We start from the raw sequence: 24330 nt of genomic DNA on the forward strand, positions 1-24330 counted from the left end.
CTAGCAGTAGACAACACTCTCCCGGAGCAAGCGTTGCACCAATAGCAAGGCAAGCTGGGGCAAAGGCAGACGCAGCGAACTGGAGGCCTCGAAACGACCCTGCAGTATTTGCTTTTTGGGCACGTCTTTTTAAAAGGAGGATCCAGCTGAAGCAGGGAATCGTTTGAAGAGTCCAAGAAGCCAGCTCACAGTTGAGCTATTGTGGAGCTATAAGTTCTTTAAAATTGCTGTTTTTTTTTTCGTGTTTTTTATTGCCTACCCACCTAGGTGCTTGCAACAATTTTTTTTTTTTTTCGAAGCACTTTTGCGTGGTTTTCAGAGTAGATATTTTGGAATCTGATATCAAAAATGTACCAAAAAGATAAGATAGGATTTTCAAAAAACTGCTTTTTTTTTTTTCTTGCCTTTTTGCACATTTTCAAAACTCATTCTGGCCCGCTTAGTGCTAGAGACTAGAACAGATAAAGGAGGAACACTAGATTGCTTCTTCTTTTGTGCAACGTCCGCAGCGCACACCGCCACTGTGTATTGCACTATTGATTGTGACAGCATTCTAAACTTTACTGTGCTCGTATTTGCTTGAAATGTAAATGAAGGTGTTTTGGGGCTTTTATGCTAAATGCAAAAGGAATTTTTGGTTACAGTAAAATATGTGCGCTGAGTCCTTCTATTGCCTTAATCGTGCCCAGCCCAGGGCTTCGTTGGAGGCTTGCACCCTGTGGTCATGTCCTCTTCCATATCCCTGGGACATTGTACTCTCCTGAGCCCTTCTAAAGCAGCACTGAATATATCTGGTGTCAGCGTTGTAGGAACTCGGAGGACATGTAAACCTTGATTTGTGCCGGCAGGTAAGAGTGTATAGTGCGGCTTAACTTCTGGGCTATCATGCTTAGTCTTGGTGTAAGCAAAATAATTCAGGCGACCATAATAAAGATAAAATGATGAAGATCCCGCGGTGTCATGTCGAAAGGAATTATATGTGAAAGTCACATTGGCCAACATGGCGACCCAGTCTCCGTGATCTTGAGAGACGTACATCGATAACATTTCTGTGAGCATGCAGTTGAGATGTTCAGTTAGGCCATTAGTTTGTGGGTGGTAGGTGGTAGATAGCTTGTGCTCTGTGGCACACGATCGAAGGAGGTCGTCGACAACACTAGAAAAAAAAAAGAGGGGCCCGTATCTGTAAGCAACTGTTGGGTGCACCGTGTTGTAGGGTGACGTCATGAAGAAAATCCGCGACATCAGTGGCGCTACTGGTTGGCCTGGCCTTTGTTGTCGCGTAAGGGGTCGCATAATCTATGGTGACTGCGATCCATTTATTCCCCAGTGTCATCGTCAGAAATGAGCCAAGAAGGTTGTCCCATGCGATGAAATGGTGCAGAGGAGACGTCAATTGTGTGAAGATATCCAGCTGGCAGCAAAGGTCTTTTCCGGTGTTGCCTTAGGTCGCAAGTGGCGACATATCGACGTTGCACGCACTTGTATGCAAGAAACTCCGAGGCGTCCCACCGTTGTTACGTCTTGGAGTCCCGCAAGTAGAGAAGACCATAGATGCTGACAAATGACAGGCAGAAGCTCACGGTCAGCTGACGTTGGGGCGGTAGCGGATGCCGTCATGCACCACGAATATACGGGATTTGGCGTCACAACTGTCATATTGGGTGGCGTTCATGATTGTGTGCACTGACTAATCGGTCGGTGCACACTATTACTTGTTCGGTGCGCATATAGCTAATGTCAGTAAACGCAATTACTCAACTGTCCGAGTCAGGCCCAATGGGATCAGCAGGATTTACCGGATGACAAGACAGACAGTCTGCATCCTTGTGCGAACGGCCAGACATTTAGATGACGCTAAACAAAAATTTCTGAATCCTTAATGCCCAGCGACCAAGACGTCCAGTCGGGTCCCTCAGAGGAGTCTGCCAGCAGGGGGCGTGGTGCAACCATATAAATGTGGCCAGAAGATGATGATGGCCAAACTAAAATAAAGCTAAACACTCTTTCTTGGTGATAGAATAATTTCTCGTGGTGGGAGTGGGGGAGCAGGCGATTAGCGCAAACTATCACTCAAGGTCTACCGTGGTGCCGCTGAGCGAGAACTGCAACGATATCGTGACCACTAGTGTCGGTGCATGCTTCTGCGATAGCAGATTGGGCAAGTATGGGCGGCGTAGTTAGGTAGCCGATGAGATAGGTGAACGCTTGAGTCTGCTCAGGGCCCCATGAGAATGTGGTATTCTTCTTCCGCATGTCTGTATGTGGCCTAGCAAGTAAGAGCTTAAGCCGGTGAAGCTCTGGACGTCAGGGGTAGAATGGGACACCGGGAAGCTGCGGACAGTGCGGGTCTTTTCGGTATCTGGTTTAACATCAAACTGTCAGCAGCCAAATTGACGTTTCTCGTAAGCTTGTGCGAATAGTGAACTTTAGGCTCGAAGCGAATAGTGATTTTGGTCGAATAATTTCGAATAGTACATATGGCATATGAAGAAAAAGAGGCATATTTATTATGGCCCAACTAACCTGCTCAATATTTTTTAAAAATAGGGCAAATGCCACTTTCTTTTTCCGTTCAAAAGAAGTAAAAAAAACTTTGAGTAGTAGCAGGACATGACTTTAGCAGGATGCCAGTCATAACCCTTATAATATGTAACATTTTAAAGTTTATTATACTCGGAGCATATAAGCCGTCATCACGAGCTTTTAAGCATAATAAAATGAATTGATTTGAGGGTAATATTTCTATTTAAAGGGGCCGTGCAACACTTTTTCAAGGCGCCATGGAATGGATTCACTGAAGAAGCTTATTGCTTGATGAATTCGCCGCCCGAAAAATATTTAGAATCCTTCCAGTACGCGCGGAGCTGCAAAAATTTGTTGCACGCTGCAAGTGAATTCTCCCTTCTCGTCCCAATGAAAGCGCTGGAAGCTAAGACAGAAGCGATAGCACAAGGAAAGAAAATGCGTCACACGTGCTTTCTTAGCTTGTAGAGTCGTTCGCTGAGAGAAGAGAGCAATTTTCTGCGTACTTTGAGAATTCGTTGTGAATCGCATGCCGCGTGCTGCACTATAATGTTTGGCTTGCGTGTCCTCAGTAGCCTAGACTACCGATCGGCAGCGTTTTCTTACAATGATCAAAAAATGTTTTGGGGCCCCCTTAAATTTGCAGAAGGGCTTCACGGCAAAGCGAATTTTTCCTAAGTAGGTGCTTTCAGGTTATAGCACCCCTACACCTCAGTGAAACACCTTTACAGGCGGTACTTCGGAATTATATGCATTTATTCGTTCCTTGCGAATATTTCGAAATTTTCAATAATTTAAATTCGAATCGAAATGAATTTGAATACCCTACTATTCGTTGGAATATTCGCACAAGCCTAATTTCTCGGAATTCAGTCGAAGCCCACTTGTTCTGCAGACTGCGAGAATTGCAGTGAGACAGGTCAGGTGGCTGTCGAAAATAGATGAAAAGACTATCAATCGTCGAGGTAACAGAGTCAAGTAAAGCAACTACTTATAATCGCGCAGTAGAGAGTCCATCATCCATTTTAATGTCACAGGGGTGTTGCATAGTCCAAACGGCATGACCTTAAACTAGTATAATCCATCAGGTTAATATAAGTTGTTTTCTCGCGGTTCATTTCATCAGCAGAAATCTGCTAGTAGCCAGACCGAAGATCAATAGACGAGAATTATGTAGTTCCGTGCAGGTTGTAACACGTCATCTAATGCCCCCCATTGCATCCACTGCTGCTTTTGTTAGTAGTGCCAACCGTTGTTCCCCCTAATTTCGGTTCCAGAGCTTCCTAAAGGAAGTTATTGAGCGACTTCCTTCCGCTTTTTTTCTTCTACCTTGTTTCTGAACACATGGGAAAGTCCATATTTTCTTTTTTGTTCCACAAGTGTTGTCTCGAGTTTCATCTCAAGCTCGTGAGGAGTGGCACCTCACCACTGCGCACGAGGCTGCCCGACAGGGTCGACAGCTTTGCGGTGGTACACTGTTTACAGTGTGAATGACAGTGTCAAGTGATGCGAGCTTTTCTTTTTCTATCCTGCGGATGGAGGGGCTTTTGGCTAGCCTTGAGGTGGGTCACGAACCAGAAAAGCAGCAGAAAATTTATGAGGGCACATCTGCTTCTGTTGGTTGGAGGACAGTTGCAAAGAAAGAGTGGAAGAACGAGTTGGTGCTTCTTAACCTAGCCGGCGGAAAACGCATGGAGGGGCTTTAGCGTCATTGATGCGTGGTAGCAGGTATACATCTTTTCGCATGATCTTGTTGAGGTGGCGATAGTAAATGCAAAAGTGCCAGCTGCCGTCTTTTTTCTTCACGAAGATGTCAGGGGAGGCCCAAAGACTATTTGATGGTTCGATGACATTTTTGCTGACCATTTTGTCAACTTCCATTTGAATAACTTTGCGCTTAGTGTGGAAGACGCGGTAGGCGTGTCAGCGAATAGGGCTGGCGTCGCCTATGTTGGCATCATCCATGTTTGTACGGTGCTGAACGGCAAATGTTTGCTCTAGAGGTATGTCATCAAAATTAAAAATGTCGGTATATGACACGAGAAGGCAACAGATGTCATTGCGCAGCGTTCATAGGGTGCAAGCATCTTTGAGAAACGATCCGGCAGAGAACAGTGGCTGTCAGCAACCGGAGACTGAAGTAAATCTGTTTCGGTGGTGAGCACAATTTTAAATTCGTCAGCATTGGCCAAGAACATGCCATATGCCACGAGGCCAAGAACATACCACCTGAGGGCACAAGCTGAAATTAAGAAGTGGGATCAAGGTGCAGCTGTCAGTGATAGTCGCAAGTGTATGGGGAACAGCAGTATTGCAGCTCAAAAGGACATCGGCTAGGGGAGGGAGGACATATTGACCATTGGGAACCTTTGGCTGTGTGGTCAAAACAATGCAGGTAGCTAGGACATGATTTAGACTAACCAAAAGTTTTTGAAGAAACCCGATGTTTTGAAACCGACTTGGTTCCTTTCACAGGGGTGACTGCAGGACTGCGTAGCAGAGGCACCTTCAAAGCACTTGCGGGGCTGATAATGACCCCCCTACTCTCTCGTTTTGCTGTGGAGCGCAGTCTGTGTGTGTATACACTAAGGGAAGGGCTCCGAGAGAGCGGTTGATGTTATCGGCTGTCCTCTGTATGTGCAACGACTCGAGTTACTCCTCCAGTTCGGCTCGCTTTCAAGGATGGCCATTGCTTCGAAATTTATTCGGCGATCCAACATCTCACCATGTTCGACGACTGCGCCACTTTTTCGGGCTAGGGAGGAGGCGGCCCAGCATACACGAAAATGGCCTAATTTAATTTAAACTGAAAATGGCCTAATTTAATTTTTAATACTTCGACACAAATGTTTAATCGTGTAGTCGATGCCAAGTGGTAGTGAAGCCGGACCCATTTAGCACAAATATTTTCTTAGCATTGATTTCTTAGCGATATTACAGTTGATGGGTTTGCCAAATACCTCTCGCGTCTTTTCTTTGCATTTGTCTTGTGTTTGACGGAGATGCTGACGTTGATGCGGAGGGCTCGGCGTCCACAGCCGGAAAAGTGACGCAACGTCCGCTGCAGAGTTACGTTGCCTGATGATGTACCGTATTTACTCGATTCTACCACGCCCTCGATTGTAACATGCACTCAGTTTTCACGACGAAAAAAAAAGTAAGACATCGATTGCAACGCGTACCCATTTTTCTCATTGGCCCGCACGATCACACTACTTGAGAAAACGACTCCTTTCGGGAGCGTCTTCCGTTTAAATCCGTTTAAATATGAAGTACGGGGGAAGCATCTGACGTGCAACGCAGCATTGCCGTCATTCATGTTTTACTGTAGCCCGATGTCGGCATGCGAACTTGCTTCGCCCCCTTCTTCTCGACGGTTGTGTTGCCAGGCATGTGGAAGTAGAGAGGCGTCTGACCGGCATTCCCGATTTGCCCAAGCAGGTAGCTGTTGTTGTGCGGCAAGTTTAGGTTGAACCTCTGAAAACTGTGAAGCTTTTCTTCATACTCCTCCGGCAAGTTTTAGCCCATGCCCGTTCGCTTTGGGGGGTAAAAGCCTTTCCTCTTCATAAAGTTAGTTAGCCAGCACCTGCTCGCTTTGAACTGGCTTCGCGTTAGCCCTTTTTCTAAAGCTAACTGCATAGCCCGCACTTAGAGCAGTTCTGTCGTCACGGGCCGCTGTGCCGCTCGCTGCTCAAGCACATACTCGGCGAGCAGCTCTTCGATTTGCGGAAACCGAACCTGCTGTGGTCCACTGAAGCCTTTGCGTGAATCTTTGCTGTCGACAATCTTCTGCTTTTGTTTCCGCCAGTCCCGCACGCACGTTTCGGGAACTCCGAACGACCACGATGCGGCCCGATTTCAGTCTGTTTCGGCACACGCGATGACTTTTCTTTTAAAAGCGGCATCCTGGTGCACTCGTTGAGTTCTTGCAGTCTGCCCTTCTATGACGTCGATGCTAATGAACTACAAGATGACGAACTCCTCAGCACACGTACGAAGTGCCGCACATGGCAAATACATAGGCAGAAATGGCCGACACGCCATGCCGAAGCACGTAGGGGGCGGCCATTTCGGAAATGCCGATGGCAATAGAATGACCGTATTCATTTTTTTTTTTTTTCGCACTTGATTTTAACGCGCATGTGATTTGTGAACTCGCTTAACCGGAAAAAAGGTGCGCGTTAGATTCGAGTAATTACGGTACTGAGCATGTCTCATTAATATTGCTACGTGCCAGTGCATGGAGCTGAAGAAGACGAAGCAGATAGACTGGCACGAGCTAATCTGTGTGGCTGGCGCTGCTCGCCTAACCGTCTGTAAATACATCGGTGACTACCCCTCTGAGTCAGTCTCCTTCACGTAACATATTTGGTGGAGTTGTGCGATCCCCGTCCTCGCCACGGAACTCCGAAGCGGACGCTCACTCGCGGCTTACAACATGACCACCCAAGACTCGGCTACATCCTCTCCGGTCGCTCCCCCTTCTGCCCGACCTGTCAACCCAGCGCCCGCAACAACATTCGTGACACTTCCCGCGCTCAAAGACCCCGGCGTGTTCTCGGGCAGCGAGGGTTCCGACGTCGACCAGTGGCTACGCCTCTACGAACGCGTCAGCGCCACTTACAGGTGGGATCCCACTCTTATGCTGGCAAACGTCATCTTTTATCTCGACGGAACACCTCGTGTTTGGTTTGATAACCACGAGCATGACATAACAAGCTGGGACAGCTTCAAGGCAAAGATCCGTGAGCTTTTTGGCAACATCTCTGGTCGTCGTGAAGCTGCGAAAAATGAGTTGTCGACTCGCGCACAATCTTCCACGGAGCCCTACATCGGTTATATTCAGGCTGTTCTTTCACTATGCCGCCAAGCTGACGAAAATATGTCTGAACCTGAAAAAGTTGCCCATATCCTAAAGGGTATCGCCGACGATGCGTTCAACTTGTTGGTATTCAACAATGTGTCGTCTGTTGATGCCATCATTCAAGAATGCCGCCGGTTCCAACAAGCTAAAAGCAGACGCATCTCCCATCAGTTCCAGCGCCTCCCGAACACCACTGCGACGTCCTCATGTCTCGACCCATATCATCCACCAGACAACTGTGACAACTTGCCGCGAATCATCAGGCGGGAGCTTGAAGCGGCTGCTCCAGCTAAGGTGGGAACAACGTCCCCTGACCCCTCTCCGCCAATTACGTTGCCTCTCATTCAAGCAGTCGTCCGGCAGGAAATCGCCAGCTTGGGAATTCACTCTATCTCACCGCCTACCCGCACCGACTACCAGCCCCGATACACGCCTGCACGTCCCTTCCCGACCGGCTCTCCCTCAACGTTCCGTAATCCGTCCGCATGGCGAACACACGATGACAAGCCGATATGCTTCTCGTGTCACAGAATCGGGCACATTTCTCGCCATTGCAGAAGTCGCTGGGGTCCTCCTGCACAACCGTCCTCTCGTCCCTTATATGCACGTCCTGCCTATCGCCATGAGACCAACCGCGACCATTTTGCCCAGGAACCTGCTTCTGAACGCCGCTACTCCCGCTCTCCATCCCCCCAACGTCGCCAGTCTCGTTCTCCACAGCTCCGCCGACCATCTTCCCCCGCCTTCCCACGAGGTTCTCCGACGGAAAACTAAGCGTTGCAGCCCCCAGAGGTGGCGCTGCATCGCTCGGACTGACCGAAAATCCTCTTTTGACGATACCGACAAAACGGAACCTTATAGACGTACAAGTAGACGGCCTACATGTCACTGCTCTTGTCGACACCGGCGCCCAACTTTCCGTGATGACGAGTGATTTTCGCCGCAAGCTCAAGAAGGTTCTCACACCTGCGACCACCCAGTTCGTCCGTGTTGCGGATGGTGGCATAGCATCTATCGTTGGAATATGCTCCGCTCGTGTGAGCATTGCGGATCGACACACAGTTGTTCTCTTCACCGTCCTTGATAAATGCCCCCACGACGTAATCTTAGGCCTCGACTTCCTATCCGCGCATTCTGCCCTCATAGACTGTTCGACCAGTACGCTCCGTCTACACTTGCCCGCAACAGAACCTCTTACACAACGGCCGAGTCGCCTCTGCACAACGGGACACGCGGGCCTCCCTCCACAGACACTGACCTACATAGAGCTCGTCTCAATACCACCAGTTCCCGACGGTGACTATGTTCTGACCCCTATCACCGATGTTCTCATAAACCGTGGCATTACTTTGCCGCACACCATTCTGTCCGTCGCAGGAAATTCTACGTGCCTCCCAGTTGTCAACTTTAGCTTTAGAGGCTGGCCCGCTGCCTTTGCGCGGGCTTTGCCGCCTCTTTTCTCATGTCCCGACATGTCTGCCCTCCTTTGCCGTCAGCCGCGCTGGGAAGGGCGGAGTGACGTTTAACTCCCTCACCCGGTAGCGGATGTTGACTGTGGCGCCGCGCGCGGGGACCCCCGAGAGGTTTTCGCGCGCTGCGTCGGGAGCGGGGAGTACAGTCCGGGACTTCAAACGGTGAGCCACGCATTCTTTTCCGTCCGTCGAGTCCCGTCGCTCGGGGCTCGTCGGACTTCGCTGACGGCGCCTCGCGCCCGATGCGAACGCTCACCTTTTGTTGCCCCGCTGCGTACTCACGGCCGAAGGGCAGTACGGTGTCCTAGTGCGTGGCCTAGCTACGCCGACCCGTCTCCCTTCGAAGCCAACGCGAGCGCCTTTGCCCTCGCTCGAGCAACCGGGCCCCTTTGTCCCGGTGTCTCCGTGGATTACCTTTACCGCGGAGACGTGCTCGTGGCACCCCTGTGTAGTACTTTGTGCCCGTGGCGTGGATAAGCCTACTTGCTTTCCCGCCGCGCCTTTTTGCAACGGGCTGTACTGCGTTGGTGTTGCCACAATAAAGTGTTGCGACTTGAGCAGTATCGTGTTTCCCGCCACGGCGACGGTTGACGCGTGCCCTGCGGCTCGCTAAGACCGGACCCACGCTGGTGGCCGTACTCCTTCGGGATACGTGTACACCACAAGCTTGACACCTCAAGTTTTGCCGCAAGGGATCTCTTTAGCGTTGCTCTGCACCTTAGAAGACAATGCGGTAGATGTTTTCGCGATGGCCGCCCCTTCTGAGCCCCACGCTCAACATCAGTCTGCCACTTGCTCCGACAGCGCTATTACTTCGATGATCGCTTCCAACTTAACACCGCAGCAGACTGATGAGCTCCACCGGGTTCTGCTGTCCTACATCGACGTATTTGACATCAGCGGCCGTCCGTTGGGGAAAGCTACCGGTATGAGCCACCGAATAAACACTGGTAATGAGCATCCCATTCATAGGCGTCCATATCGGGTGTCGGCGGCCGAGCGTCACATTATCCAGAGTGAGGTCGACAAAATGCTCGCCAAGGACATCATTGAGCCATCTTGCAGTCCTTGGGCTTCTCCTGTAGTGCTAGTCCGCAAGAAAGACGGTGCATGGCGTTTCTGTGTGGATTATCGACACCTAAACAAAATTACCAAAAAAGACGTCTACCCTCTGCCACGAATAGATGATGCGCTTGATTGCCTCTATGGGTCCCACTATTTTTCCTCCATAGACCTTCGTTCCGGCTACTGGCAGATAGAGGTAGATGAAATGGACCGTGAAAAGATGGCATTCATCACCCCCGATGGCCTATATCAGTTCAAGGTCATGCCCTTCGGCCTTTGTAACGCTCCAGCCACCTTCGAACGAATGATGGACTCCCTGCTCAGAGGATTCAAATGGTCCACATGTTTGTGCTACTTGGACGACGTCATCGTCTTTTCACCAACGTTTGAAACTCACATAGAACGCCTCTCAGCCATCCTGGGAATCTTCCGTCGCGCTGGCCTGCAGCTCAACTCGTCCAAATGTCACTTTGGACGCCATCAAATCGCAGTGCTTGGCCATTTAGTAGACGCCAACGGTGTACAACCAGACCCGGCAAAAATCAGCGCCGTCAAAAACTTTCCTGTACCACGATCTGCGAAGGATGTACGCAGCTTTATCGGACTATGCTCCTACTTCCGACGCTTCGTGAAAAATTTTGCGCACATAGCGAGGCCGCTTACGCAGCTCCTCAAGAAAGAAGTCCCGTTTTCATGGGGCTCCGAAGAGGCTTCTGCGTTCTCGACTCTCGTCGCTCTTCTCACTACCCCTCCGATTCTGGCACACTTCAACCCTGCTGCCCCTACGGAAATCCGTACAGATGCAAGTGGCCATGGCATTGGTGCAGTGCTGGCTCAGAAACAACATGGCCATGATTGCGTTATTGCATATGCCAGCCGCCTCCTATCCGCCCCTGAACGTAACTATTCGATAACAGAGCGTGAGTGCTTAGCTCTTGTATGGGCGGTGGCGAAATTTCGACCTTATCTATACGGACGCCCATTTTCAGTAGTTACCGACCACCACGCACTCTGCTGGCTGAACTCTCTGAAAGATCCATCAGGCCGCCTTGGTCGCTGGGCTTTGCGCCTGCAAGAGTTTTCCTATTCGGTGGTCTACAAATCTGGCCACCTACACCGTGATGCCGATTGCCTCTCCCGGTACCCTGTCGACGATCCTGAGGACACCGACGAGCCCACGGAGAACTCTATCTTGTCAGTGTCCGACTTCCTTAATATTGGGGAAGAACAGAAGCGTGATCCAGAGCTGCTTGACATCATCAGCCGTATGGAATCCTCCACAAATGATGCTTCCATCCGCTACTTTGTCATTCAAAAGGGTGTGCTATACCGTCGCAATTTCCGACTAGACGGGCCCGACCTTCTCATTGTTGTGCCTAAGCATTTGCGCCGCTGTGTTCTCACCGAACTTCACGACGCTCCCACAGCTGGACACCTTGGCGTATCCCGCACGTACGAGCGCGTCCGGCGCCGTTTTTTCTGGCCAGGCCTTGCTCGTTCGGTACGCCGATACGTCGCCACATGTGACCTATGCCAACGTCGTAAGACACCATCGCTGCTACCCGCTGGCCATCTTCAACCAATTGACATACCCGCGGAACCATTTTACCGTGTTGGGTTAGACCTGCTTGGTCCTTTTCCCACATCAACATTGGGAAACAAATGGATAGCCGTTATCACAGACTACGCTACACGCTACGCTATTACGCGAGCTCTACCGACCAGCTGTGCAACCGACGTCGCTGACTTCTTGTTACGGGACGTTATATTGATTCACGGTGCGCCGAGACAGCTTCTCACAGACCGTGGCCGTACATTTTTATCCCAAGTCATCGCCGACATTCTGCGTTCTTGTTCGACGCAACACACACTGACAACCGCTTACCACCCTCAAACAAACGGCCTTACGGAACGATTTAACCGCACTTTAACAAATATGCTCGCTATGTACGTGTCGCCCGACCACCGAGACTGGGACCTTGCCTTACCCTACGCAACTTTCGCGTATAATTCATCCCGTCACGACACAGCGGGCTTTTCGCCGTTCTACTTATTGTACGGAAGGGAGCCGACTTTACCACTGGACACAGTCATCTCAGCTCACACCTCGTCCACCAGCGAGTATGCCCGCGACGCGATTGCGCGAGCCGATCATGCCCGTCAGCTCGCTCGCGCTCGGCTGATGGCGTCGCAAACCAACCAATGCCGTCGGTACGATGCGGAACATAGAGACGTACATTTCGCTCCCGGTACCCTCGTTTTACTCTGGTCCCCTCATCGTCGGCTGGGCCTATCCGAAAAACTTCTGTCTCATTACACGGGACCCTATCGTATATTGCGTCAAGTAACACCTGTCACCTACGAGATCAGCCCCATCTGCCCATCATCATCTACTATGCGGCCCAGTGATATCGTACACGTCTCGCGGATCAAGCCCTACAATAATGCGTCGGATAACGACCTTTAAAGCACCGGGACGGTGCCTCCGCCGCCGGGGGTCATGCTACGTGCCAGTGCATGGAGCTGAAGAAGACGAAGCAGATAGACTGGCACGAGCTAATCTGTGTGGCTGGCGCTGCTCGCCTAACCGTCTGTAAATACATCGGTGACTACCCCTCTCCTTCACGTAACAATATGTTATGTGGTTGGTGGCTTATGTACAATCTATATACAGAAGAATAACTTAGGCAAGAGTCACTATAGATGATTGACACACTCGCGCACCTGTCAGCTTATTCTGCCCTTCATCTTCTTTCACTTTATCTTCGTAACAATATGCACCCTAGATGGCGTGCTGTGTAATAGCATCCATTCTGACATTGCATACGGGAGAACACCTAGGAGGCACGTCGCGTTTTTCAATTGTGAAAAATGCGCCTTATTTTTCTAGCTTTAGTTGCTAGCATGCACGGTGATACGGGGGGGGGGGGGGGGTATACAAATAGGTGGTGGGGGGATGTGGGTCTACCTCATTGAACTCTCTCCCTTTTGGCTCTGATGTCGCAGCGCCTTCTCACTTTAGCACCGTAATACTGCAGCCGGCATATGTACTAAAGCCGAACATTATCTGGGTGCGGTCTCCGTCGTGGTGAGCGGAGAGTGTCCACACCTAAATTGTTTTTCTTACATTGTGTGTTTATTATTGGATGCTAGCAGATTCTACAATAATCTGTAAGGCGTGTCAGGTAATCTTGCAGGTAATCTGCGACAGTTAGGGTAAGGCAGCCTTTCACACGTACATGGTATTTGTGCAAGTTGTGGAGATGAGTCGGACATGGGCAGGTGGGCTTGGTGGGTTTGTGTTGTATATGCACATGCATTTCATGAACGCTCAAGTGTTACTTCAGCTTCCACTCCTTCCACAATTATGCCTCTAATTCCAATTATGGCTTATGTTGGATATGAATGTTTCGCACTACTCCTCAAGACTTGTATCGCCAAGTACCATTTTTTTCATCTTTACAAGGAAAGGTGGCACCAATTTGATTGATTGATTGATATGTGGGGTTTAACGTCCCAAAACCACTATATGATTATGAGACGCCGTAGTGGAGAGCTTCGGAAATTTAGACCACCTGGGGTTCTTTAACGTGCACCCAAATCTGAGCACACGGGCCTACAACATTTCCGCCTCTATCGGAAATGCAGCCGCCGCAGCCGGGATTCGAACCCGCGCCCTGCGGGTCAGCAGCCGAGTACCTTAGCCACTAGACCACCGAGGCGGGGCGGCACCAATTTGGGAGCAGGAGAAAAAAAAAAAGAAGTCACGGGAAAAAAAACTATCCAACCGTTGCTGGCCTTCACTTAGTAGCAGTACTATGGAACTTTTAACCTATTCGACCACAATGGATACCTATCGATGGGACAACGCAACTTCAAGACAAAAATGCGTTGCCATAGCCACAAACGCTTTGCAAAAGACATGAACTTCCTAGTCGACAAAAGCGGTTGTGACATGTTAGCAACTTGAACTTGGGAGCGCATAACGCGTTTTTCACGCGCGAACAGAGTCTACGTGCTGCAAACGCTGGCGTTGATGGCGACTACATTGGTCGTCATAGCAACGGCACATAAAAAATTCTTCTGCCTTGTCCCGGCGGTAGATATCTGGTGCTGTCGCCGGACCAACGAGCGTGCATTGCTGTTACTCTATCTGGCAGAACGCGCATTGCAAGCGAGCCGAAATGTTGTGCCCCAAACCACCCCCCCCCCCCACCCCCCCACACCCATCGTAAAGGAAGGCGGGAGGGTGGGGCGTAGTGGTATTTGAAAATTTCTTGGCCGTGTTCTAGCCCATGCAGAACGCTGCCTAAACCACCTTCACCGCAACACAGTGGTGCCCTACGGAACAGCGTATTATTTTTTGGAAAGGGTTGTCAGCACTACTCGCAGAAACAGTTACTGGCAATCATTTGGAGCAGTCTATGACACTTCTGCTGCCTTAAAGAAAGAAAGAAAAGAAAAAAGACTGCGCCATTTTTCATGCCGACAAACTCCGACTCATACCCTTAATCTGGTTTAGGGCCCGCTAATGACAGCTCTTAAGTGTAAGCATCAGCAGCAACAGCATTGAGAGTTAGCAGGTGCACATGTTGCCTTGCGAATGCTTAGTTGGTACTTCCTCGATTCACAAGCAGGTATAATCGTGATATAGCGGGCACCTGTCATTTTTTTTTTTTTTATTGAGGGAACAGCGCAGTCGAAATGAAGAACAGGAATGGGCAAAGCATGTGGCATGTAGGCAGGATAACCACTGGTCATTAGGGGTAACGGACTGGATTCCAACCTAGGGATTAAGCTGTGGAACAAGTCTGCAGCAAGCCAGGATTATTGGTTCAACATGGGGAGGCCTTGCCGCGATGGTTGCAGTCAGGATGATGGTCATGCTTGTCTTTTGTTATTGCGAGGTCATGTCATTTTCGCACTGTTTCTTGCTATGATGTCTCGCCATCCAATGACCCTTTTCATGGGCAAGTGCGCTTCTCTGCACTGCATATTTGAAGAAGTAGTAGTAACACCTGTAGTGCTTAAAGCGGAGATGTGGTCCTAGTTGAACGTGCTGGGTCTCCTATTATGCGAGTTTATATAGAGAGAGCAGACTCTACATTTGCCATGACAAAGCATAATCAAACCGCGCTTGAACAGGCCGTTTGCAGTAAGTGACTGGCCGCCATTAGTTGTGCATACTGCATATTAGAAAAGCTAGCTTTACAATTTCGAAAAGGGTCTATTGATCAGCACTTCTTACCTACACATTCAGTACGTGTTGAACACGAGCCATGAAAGGGACGTGCTGTGCTGCAGGTACAACGAGTGCAAGGACAAGCTGGTGCCGTACCTGCGCAAGTGCGGCTTCAACCCCAAGACGGAGCTGACCTTCATGCCCTGCTCAGGACTCACGGGAGCCTACTTGAAAGAGGTGGCGCCGCCCGACGTCTGCCCCTGGTACAGGGGTCCCCCGTTCCTCGTGTACATTGACAGCCTGGCACCGCTTAGCCGGTCTGCCGACGGGCCTTTCCGCATGCCTGCCGTCGACAAGTACAAGGTGTGGACGCATGCATATGTTTGTTTTGGAATGATTTTCTTCATTGTATTTTTGCCAACTGGAAGAGCAAGTTGGTTACATGTGCATCTTCTCCGATTATAGGGTTACAGCCAAGGGCTGCACACATGTGTAAGGGGTACGCGGCACTTAGAAGTCGAAAATCGGCCCAAAAATTCAATTTTCCATCTCATCATTTTCGCGTTCCCGGTGCCCTTCTCACAGCCAGTTATCCTCTTTGATGTAAATAACTATGGGCAGACTACTGAGCCCTTAATTAACAAGTGCAATAAAACAACTGTAAAGTGTTACTTCCTTATCATATGTGCTTCGACACGAGCCAGAGTATGACTGCATTTGTCGTGGCAGGACATGGGCACGGTGGTGCTGGGCAAAGTAGAGTCTGGGTCGGCAAGGCGAGGCCAGCAGCTGTTGCTGATGCCAAACCGGCGGACTGTCGAAGTGCTCCAGCTATGGTCCGACGAGGATGAGACGAATCTGATTACGTCAGGGGAGAACGTCAAAGTCAAGCTCAAGGGCGTGGAAGAAGAGGTATGTTGGTTGTTGGCGCGTATGTCTTTGTACTAGATCCCACATGACGCATCAATGGTTGACAAAGTAAACGAAGAATACACTCAAACCTCAATATACCAAAATATTGGTTGTAATGAGGTAAGTGAAAAGTCTTGCACTGGAAATAGTGCTAGGAATACGCCTCCACAATAAATCTTTGGCTATAACGAATTTATTTCTGTGTAAGATGCAAGTTCATTACAATGAGGTTTGAGTGTAGTCTTGTCATGAATATTTATCTACAATGAATTTTCTGATCCTCAATACGCTCTCAGTAAGTGGAAACTCTAGTCCTAAACGAAGTTGCTGTTTAAATGGGGTACGAGGTGATAAGAATAGTAACGTTTAATTTTTCAGCGATTTTTTTTTTTTTTCCAATGCTTCAAACGATTTCATTATTGGGGTAGTACAGTCGAATCTCATTCATTCGAACACGCTTAATTTGAACTTCCGGTTAATTCGAACTCACGATGAGGTCCCGTCAAAGCTATGTGTATTCCAATGGGCGAAAACGCGCGGTAATTCGAACGCCTAAGCATTTCCCACGGTTAATTTGAACATACCGCACTCCGAAAATGCTCTCAGCAACCCGCCTGATCCCGCGGCGGCACCTGCGACACCTCAACGCTGCGCGCGAAGAAAAGGAAAAAGAAAGAAAAGGCTGCGGTGAAGTGTTTGGTATCTCTCAAATGCTGATCTGCGACACACCTGTGTCGCGCTTCTCCCTTTTCCGTCCCTGCCACGTAAAGACCATCTCCTTCCAAAGCCGTGCACAAAGAGAGAGAGAGAAGAAAAAGATAGAAAGCTGTCTCTGGGTGGAATCAACACCTGGTGTTGGTGGAATGAATGTGTGGTTGAAGGAAAGGAAAAGGGCACTATCTTCTGCAGCCCTTGCGGCAGCATGGCTCTGCGCACTGTGCGCCTTGAGAGAGGGGGGTCTCTCATGCGCCACGTAACCCTTCTCATTTCAACAACACGCGTGAAGAGAGCAAAAAAAAAAAGGCTGCCGTGGGGTGTTTGATTTCTCTCAAATGCCGTTCTGCTTCTCTCCGCGTGGAGACGCTCCTCCTTTCTCGTCATGTGCTGGCCATGCTGAGACTGCGTAGCGGAGAGCGGGAGGATCTGCTACGGAGTTGTTGTCGTCGTCGTCTTTAGAAAGTGTCGGCGCTGGACATTTCCGCGTGCAACTTCTCCTGCCAAAAGAATGCTGAAGCCGAAGTAGAAATGCTTTGCAAGGTGCGTGCGAAATGGATTGACTCGCTGCAAGGCAAACGTGTGCAGCCGCCCACCACCGAATACTTCATTATTAACGGAAGTCCTGTGATTTGTGAATAAATATAAGTCTTCTGAAACTTCCCCCTCATGTGTTAGCTCAACGCTCATGTGCCACTGCATGGAGAGCCCTCCGTTCATTTAGCTTTGATTAATACGAACAAATTTTCAGGCACCTTCGAGTTCGAATTATCGAGATTCGATTGTAGAAGTAAAATAAGTTGTAGAAGTTGAAAACAGAGCACTTTTCTAGTTTGCTATCATCACAATCTGAGAGAATGTAGCTTCAGAAAATGAAGCTCTCACTTGGTGAAAGCTGCTTGTTGTTTAATGCTGTCAATACGATTCATCGAAAAAGTGGAGGGGTGGGGGGAAGGCTTGGCAAAGGACAGGCTTTTGGCCCCTTTGCTACAGCTGCTTGTCATGCATGTGCTACACTCTGAACGCATGTGCTACACTCTGAAGACAGTACGGCACTGTCTTGCATTTGAAAATGATGAAAGGCGGAAACCTTCTACCATCTGCCGTGCATGCCAGCACGACGGTGAAGCGTGAGTGCTCGTTGCCAGTGGACAACAGCTTCACATCCTTGGCGCCGCGCTGCGTGATCGTGGTCGACGAAGGCATGTCAAACCACACTGGGGCCTTATCGGCATTGCCAATCTGCCCCATCATGTAGTCGTTCTGCCCCCGAAGCCAGTTCACGAAGCGCTGAAAGTTTATAAGCTTGTCCTCGAACTCCTCCGGTAACTTTTGACAGATGGATGTGCGCCGCCAGAGAGAAAATCTTTTGAGTCTCATAAATCGACGCACCCAAGAGTTTGGCGCACAAAACTCTTTTCTCCTGAGCCCAGCTTCTCGAGCGAGTTCTACGGCTTTCTTGTGAATGGTATTCATGGTCACTGGCAGCGAGCGCGCACGAACTTCCCACACAAAGTCCGCTAGCTTATTCTCCAGCTGCAGGTGAACGGCACTTCATCCACAAAATGACATTTTTCGAGGGTTGCACATCTGCAGCTTCCCTTTCTGCGACCTCCAATAGGGCACGCTTTTTTTTTTTTTTCGATACACCAAAGCGGCGCTGAGCAGCCATATTCCCGTTTGCTTCTGCGAACTCGGCAACATCTAGTTTAAACACAGCTGAGTACTGCCTTCTCTTACCGCTACTCATATTCAGTGAATGAAAAAAAAAAGAGAGACCACTAAAAATGCAGCGCAATGTCAAGCGGAGCGAAAATTTTGAACAGATCGGAAGCAAGTTGTGAACACAAAGAAAACAGACAGAGAAAAAAAAAAAACTGCCTGCAATTGTATTTAGATGCGGATATGGCTGCGTTTGACTTCTCAAGCACATGCAAGCCACATGTTGCCAGACAGCAGCGCACTTTTGGCCATATTGCTCTATAAGAGTAGGGGCGAATTTAGCTTATTATTTTATTAAAGATATCTCGACTTGTATTCCGGTTTATACAGTAGTTGTCACCCCCGAAATACGGCTCCTGTGCGAGACAGGTGCGCCACCCGGCGCAAACTACCTTACAGGGGGTGTGCCATGGTTTTTTCAGGATCCCCCCACCCCCTTCAAGCACTTTCCACGGCGGGGTTCATTTCATATCTTGCTTTCCACATTGGAAACTTTTTAAAATATATTTCTTGGATGAAATAACACTTTCTGTTTTGTTTAGCAGGAAAACAGATAAGGAACATCTACATAAAATTTATCGCTGAAAATTTCTTTTAGAAATTTTTGCAGTGAGTGTCGGCACCTCTCATACGATTTTTAAATACGATAGTGTTTCTTGGGGTAGACACAAAATTTTTTGTTCGTCTGTCTGTACAATTCTCTGTTTGTCTACCGTAACGATACCTTGAACGACCAACCCCATCCGCAGCACCCACCAATATTGCTCAAGTTTAAGCGTTCACACTTGTGCGATTGTTAACTCAAAAGCAATTATTGCGCATATCTGAGGCACCATAGAATACGTCGATATTTTTGTGTTTTTATACTATAGAAGACATACATAAGCAATTTTCAGGACCGTAGCATTTATCAAGCTGCGCTGACAATGCAACGCGATACTCAAAAAGCAAGTGTTTCCCAGACGACACAGTAGTGGTGCCTGCCTGCCACTTTGCGTTCTACACCTTATCGCCTCTGAGACAGGTGCGCACGCCTTCCTTTGTTTTTGAAAACTGCCAGTTAGCGCTTGTGTCCAACGTGCCTTGATGCACTCGTCCACCTTTGCTGCACGGATTGAAACTCTTAACGCAGCGCCTCCAAAGTACAATTCACCAATTTTCTCGCGCAGAACACCAAATAAACATTTCGTTCACTCTCTCCAGACGCCAGACTATCGTATTTCGACGACATTTGCAGTGAAACACGCATGCAGATACGGGCCTAATTTTAAATTTTACTGCCTGCATTGCCAACCGGTATAACTCGGATGTAGTGGCTAGCGGCCTATACAAGCGAATGTGAACCTTTTCTACCTTGCCTTTACAGATTAAGTTCGTTCTACGTTTCTGCCAAGTCTCTACTATTTCTTTCACCTGTAAGCACTTTTCTACGGATTTCAGCAGTGTTTCTTTAGTGCTGTCTTGTTTCGTTAATGAGGCAGATGGGTACCCCCATCTAAGCCTGGAGTAGTTGGCTTGGGAGTTTTTCCTTTGGCTTTTTCTAATTGAAATTCTCAAGTACTACCTCTTCCTCAGTTTCACTGTATTTGCATCCTTGTAAAGTTCAAGGTTTCGATTCTGCAGCCCAGGAAAGAAGTGTTCCTGTGCGACTTTCTGTTGCATCTAGGTTTGTCCTAGTCTCTTGTCTTTACACTGTTCAGCGGTCGTCGTGCAACTTGTTCATGTTGTTGGAGTTTCCAGTCGGTAGTGCTGAGACTTCACAAAAAAAAAAAAAACTGCAGGAAGTGTCTCCAGGGTTCGTGCTGTGCGACGTGGTGAACCAGTGCAAGGTGGCCAAGGTGTTTGATGCGCAAGTGGTCATCCTGGAACACAAGTCCATCATCTGCCCTGGCTACAGCGCCGTGCTGCACATCCACGCCGCCATCGAGGAGTGCTCCGTCAAGGTACGCATAATGTTCCTGTGCTCTCCATATCTCGTAGCTTGAACCAGTGAGCCGCTTAATTAATCTGAGAAATTTTCTTGTGGGTGTCTGAAAAAACAAATAAGCCCCTTTCCTCCCTGGTATCCTGAAAGAAAACTGTATTTATGGGTATTGATAGACGTGATTGTTTGCCACAGACTATCATCTGCCTAGTGGACCGCAAGTCTGGTGAGAAGAGCAAAACGCGGCCACGGTTTGTGAAACAGGACCAGATCGCCATCATGCGCATGGAATGCGCTGGTGTGGTATGCATGGAGCCATTCAAGGAGTTCCCCCAGATGGGACGCTTCACCCTGAGGGACGAAGGTATGTTTCCCTTCCTTGTCTCTGTCTGGTTCCCAAATAGATTCATTCCCGAGCAAACTCGTCACTGAACTAATCAGTTAGCTGCCCTTTGAACTTCTTGGCCTCTGAATTGGATTGTGTATTTCCCTACGACTGTAAGGTGTTTGCTTGGTCACAAGTACAACTTTGTCTTGTGTCGTTGTTTTGGTATATTAAGTCTTGGAACGCTTTCTTTTAATTCAACTGGTTTGGATTTGGTGTTGTGGCACAGGTCGCACCATTGCCATCGGGAAGGTGCTGCGGGTGGTGGAATGACTGGGAGCAGCCCCGGAGCAGTGCCACTCTCCCGGCTCGCAGCCGCCACCACCACCCAGGGATTGCCAGCAGCAGCAAGGCGCCGCCAGCTCCACCAACTCACCTCGCCACCGCCAACAACGGCACTGCGAGGGGGGCGCACGAGGCGTCGACAGCCGGCCCAAACGCACGGTTCGAGCCGCTGCGCCGTCGTCCGCAGGCGGATGACCGTGGGCCCCACGGCGGTGCGCCGTCTGCAGTCGGCTCGGGACTCGAGTTGGGCCCAAACCAGAGCGCTAGAGTCATCAGAAGAGGGTCACTGCAGCACCACTGTATTGTTGTGCCTCGTTGCATTAGCAGTCTTGGCATGTAACTGAAATTTCAAAAATAGTATGCAGAATAACCTGGTTTCAGAAAACAAAACAACTTCCTTTTCTGTAAGCACTATGCATGCGAATACGTCAAATTTTGGAAGCAAGACGTGGAACACCCCGATTCCACAAAGACAAGCAAAAGATAACTTGTGTCCGAAAGTTGTGCATAAGAATTGTTTGATTAGTTCCTTTATTTTCTGCATTCTTGGCAATAGATTCAATACCTCTGTGTAATTTCAGATGGAGCTAGAACGTTCATGCACACAATATTATGGGTGCGCAGCAGAGAGGCACTGTGATGCAAGTTCAATTCTGTCAGTCACATTTGCTGCATCATAGAGATAGTCGAAATTTGGCAGCAGAGGTGATGTTAATGGCATATACGGATGGACTTCCACTTGAGCCTGACTGTACTGGGATAGGTTACCATAGCATGAAAAGGCCCATTGACAGTATACCAGAAAACGCCCCTGTTTGCACACATCGAATGACTGTGTGCATTCTGAACCTGTAAGTTTTCTGCGGCTCCGGCTGTTTGATAAGCCTTTTTCTGATGACTCTAGCTCCAGGACCTAAACCTTTGCCGCATGGTGGGATGAGCTTTAGAACTTTTGCACGGAAACTGAGCTGACAACTCTGTTGTGCTACGAATGCTCCCTTAGCGGCAATGCGGTGCACGTGGTTTTGCTTGAAGGAGAAGGGCCTCGTGGTGATGACGCTGTGCCGTATAATACAGGTGCTTGAGAGTTGGAGGGGTCGCGGGAAGGTCGTGGTTGAGACACGGATTTAAAAACGGCCAGCGTGTACCCCTTCCTTCACTTTGAAGAACCACTTGGAGGCGATAGTTATGTGAGGCTACGATGGTGGTGCGAATGTGGGTGCCAGTGCGAAATGCTAGTTAACAATATTGGCCAGTTTTCATGGGTGTATTTTGTTTTTGTATCATTGTGCTCTTCAGTATTCAACAGTAGTTGAATACGGCACCAATCTGAATTAACCTTGCTGCTACGAGAAATCATTTATTCTTTTCTGCCATCACTTTGTCGAAGCACTCTCACGCAATGCCTGGTTCCTGGTAATATTGTCGGCTTGTGTGGCTGATAGCCTGGCATAGGAAGCAGTAGGCAAGTTATCTCCTGGTACCTTTCTAGTATTTTTATTATAAATTCTAGACATCTGCCATCTACCAGTATGCTTCATTTTCTAGTACCAATCTGCACAAGAGTCCGTTGTCACGAAGTATTTTTTGGGCACTCCTGCTGTTAGACTGAGCAAGTTTTAAACTGCTGCAGGATCTGTGGTACCACCATAGATCCCGAAATTTATATCCAGCAATGCCATACAACAATATGGTACCAATTTACAGCGCTCGCAGTCTTGGTGTTAGGTCTGGCGTTAAACTGCTGGTTATGTAGATTTTCCGGCAACTGTGTACCTGGTGCCGGTATCGTGTGTGCTCCAGCCATTGGTCATTCAAAGTAGCAAGTACCATATTCCCACTGCCATTTACGTAGCCTATTTGGGTGTTGGGAAAGCCTTCCCTTAAGCGAAATCCACGGGCATTGCATTTCAAGAAAGAAGTAAATGGGTTGCCTTGCAAGTGAGGTCTACTTTGGGTTCGGTTCAACTCTGGGACAGTCTGCAGACTCTTGAGAACAGGACAGGCAAATGTGCACCAGCCGTTGAGACGGTCGTTACCGGACGAGACCAGTCTACAGAGATGATGGAGAGACTTTTTTTTTTTCTGTCTCTTTTGTATAGACACACAAATTTCTCAATTTTGTTGCCGTCTTTCCCTGGATTTTTCTTTTTTTTTTTTAATGAGAATTTGTTTATATATGTGCAACCTTTCTCTGCTCTGTTCTGTGTTTTATATAGTAAATATGTACAATTGTCCTTTCTTTGTGCCTTGAAACAAGATTTTTCGCTACAATGACACATCGGTTAGCATACTTGCCCTTTCGGGGAAGACGGCTTAGTCCGCCTCCTGTGCAAGCTGTCAACTTCATTTGCCATATATGTATTTTTAATTGCGCAGGGTATCGTGCATTTCACAGTGCATGGGTTTTGGGTTGTCTGGCAATTATTGCATATCATGGCGCTTTATTATTTTGTTCCATACAAAATATGTCCAGAATTTGTCACATATTGGAGGTACTACGCGCCGCGTTCCTCGTTTAGGTTGTTTCGTTCACCGCCTGCATCTAAAAAGAGTGCGGCGAAGATCTTAGTTTTAAATGTTTCACGTAATATAGCACGAAGAAAATGTGCATACTTTTTTTTTTTCTGAGGAACAGAGGAAAAAACTGGTGGTGGTTGACGCACTCGTGCCCAGTGTTCATGGGCTTGAAAACGATCTTCAGTGGAAAAAAATCTTGTTTTAATTTCTTGAAGAAATGATTATGTGGTGAAAGTAAGTGGCGGGAGAATTTTTTTTTTTCCTCTTTGTTCTCCCTTTGATTTTGTTGTTTTTACCAAACTACCAAGGAAAAACAAATAAAAACGTTTATTCCAATCAACATGATATTGTTGTACCTGATGCTTTGTTATTGTATTGAAGTTCCACAAGAATGGTTACGAATTCTTAGCAGCACTGATGTGAGGGGAGAAACTGCTGTGAGGATGCGCTACTGTGTAAAGTAAAACATTTTAGAAGAAATAAACAGTTGGATGTTGGTGCTCTGTGTTGTCTCATCTGCCCCTAGTGTCTCTTGTGCTGCTATGAATGCGTAATCATAGTGTAGACCAATGCACCCATTCCTACACTGCTCTTCAACAGTGCTGCTGCAGCATGGTTTCTCAGATGTAGGTGCATTCTAGTGGGAACAATGCAAAGTATGTCAACATCTGGTGCTCAAGACAAGGTTGAAATGACAGTGGACTTCTGTTGTCACTCAATCTTTGGCTTCTTTTGTGTAGACACTAAATTCGAATACCA

The 24330-nt window shown here is 48.4% G+C and overlaps 1 protein-coding gene across 2 annotated transcripts in view; it reads left to right on the top strand.

Annotated features, from left to right (window-relative positions):
• The window catches only part of eRF3 (eukaryotic translation release factor 3), a 58685-nt gene extending 34774 nt beyond the window's left edge, over positions 1-23911 (top strand). For both annotated transcript variants that reach the window (XM_037430572.2, XM_075868470.1), the window contains exons 7-11: positions 15232-15472; positions 15839-16021; positions 20239-20400; positions 20577-20745; positions 20996-23911. In XM_037430572.2, coding sequence (XP_037286469.1) covers positions 15232-15472; positions 15839-16021; positions 20239-20400; positions 20577-20745; positions 20996-21039 — 799 coding nt within the window. In that variant the 3' untranslated portion in view covers positions 21040-23911. The remainder of the gene's footprint in view (positions 1-15231; positions 15473-15838; positions 16022-20238; positions 20401-20576; positions 20746-20995) is intronic.
• Positions 23912-24330: the final 419 nt, after the last annotated feature.

The sequence above is a fragment of the Rhipicephalus microplus genome, chromosome 7 (assembly GCF_043290135.1).
Source record: "Rhipicephalus microplus isolate Deutch F79 chromosome 7, USDA_Rmic, whole genome shotgun sequence".
NCBI lineage: Eukaryota > Metazoa > Arthropoda > Arachnida > Ixodida > Ixodidae > Rhipicephalus > Rhipicephalus microplus.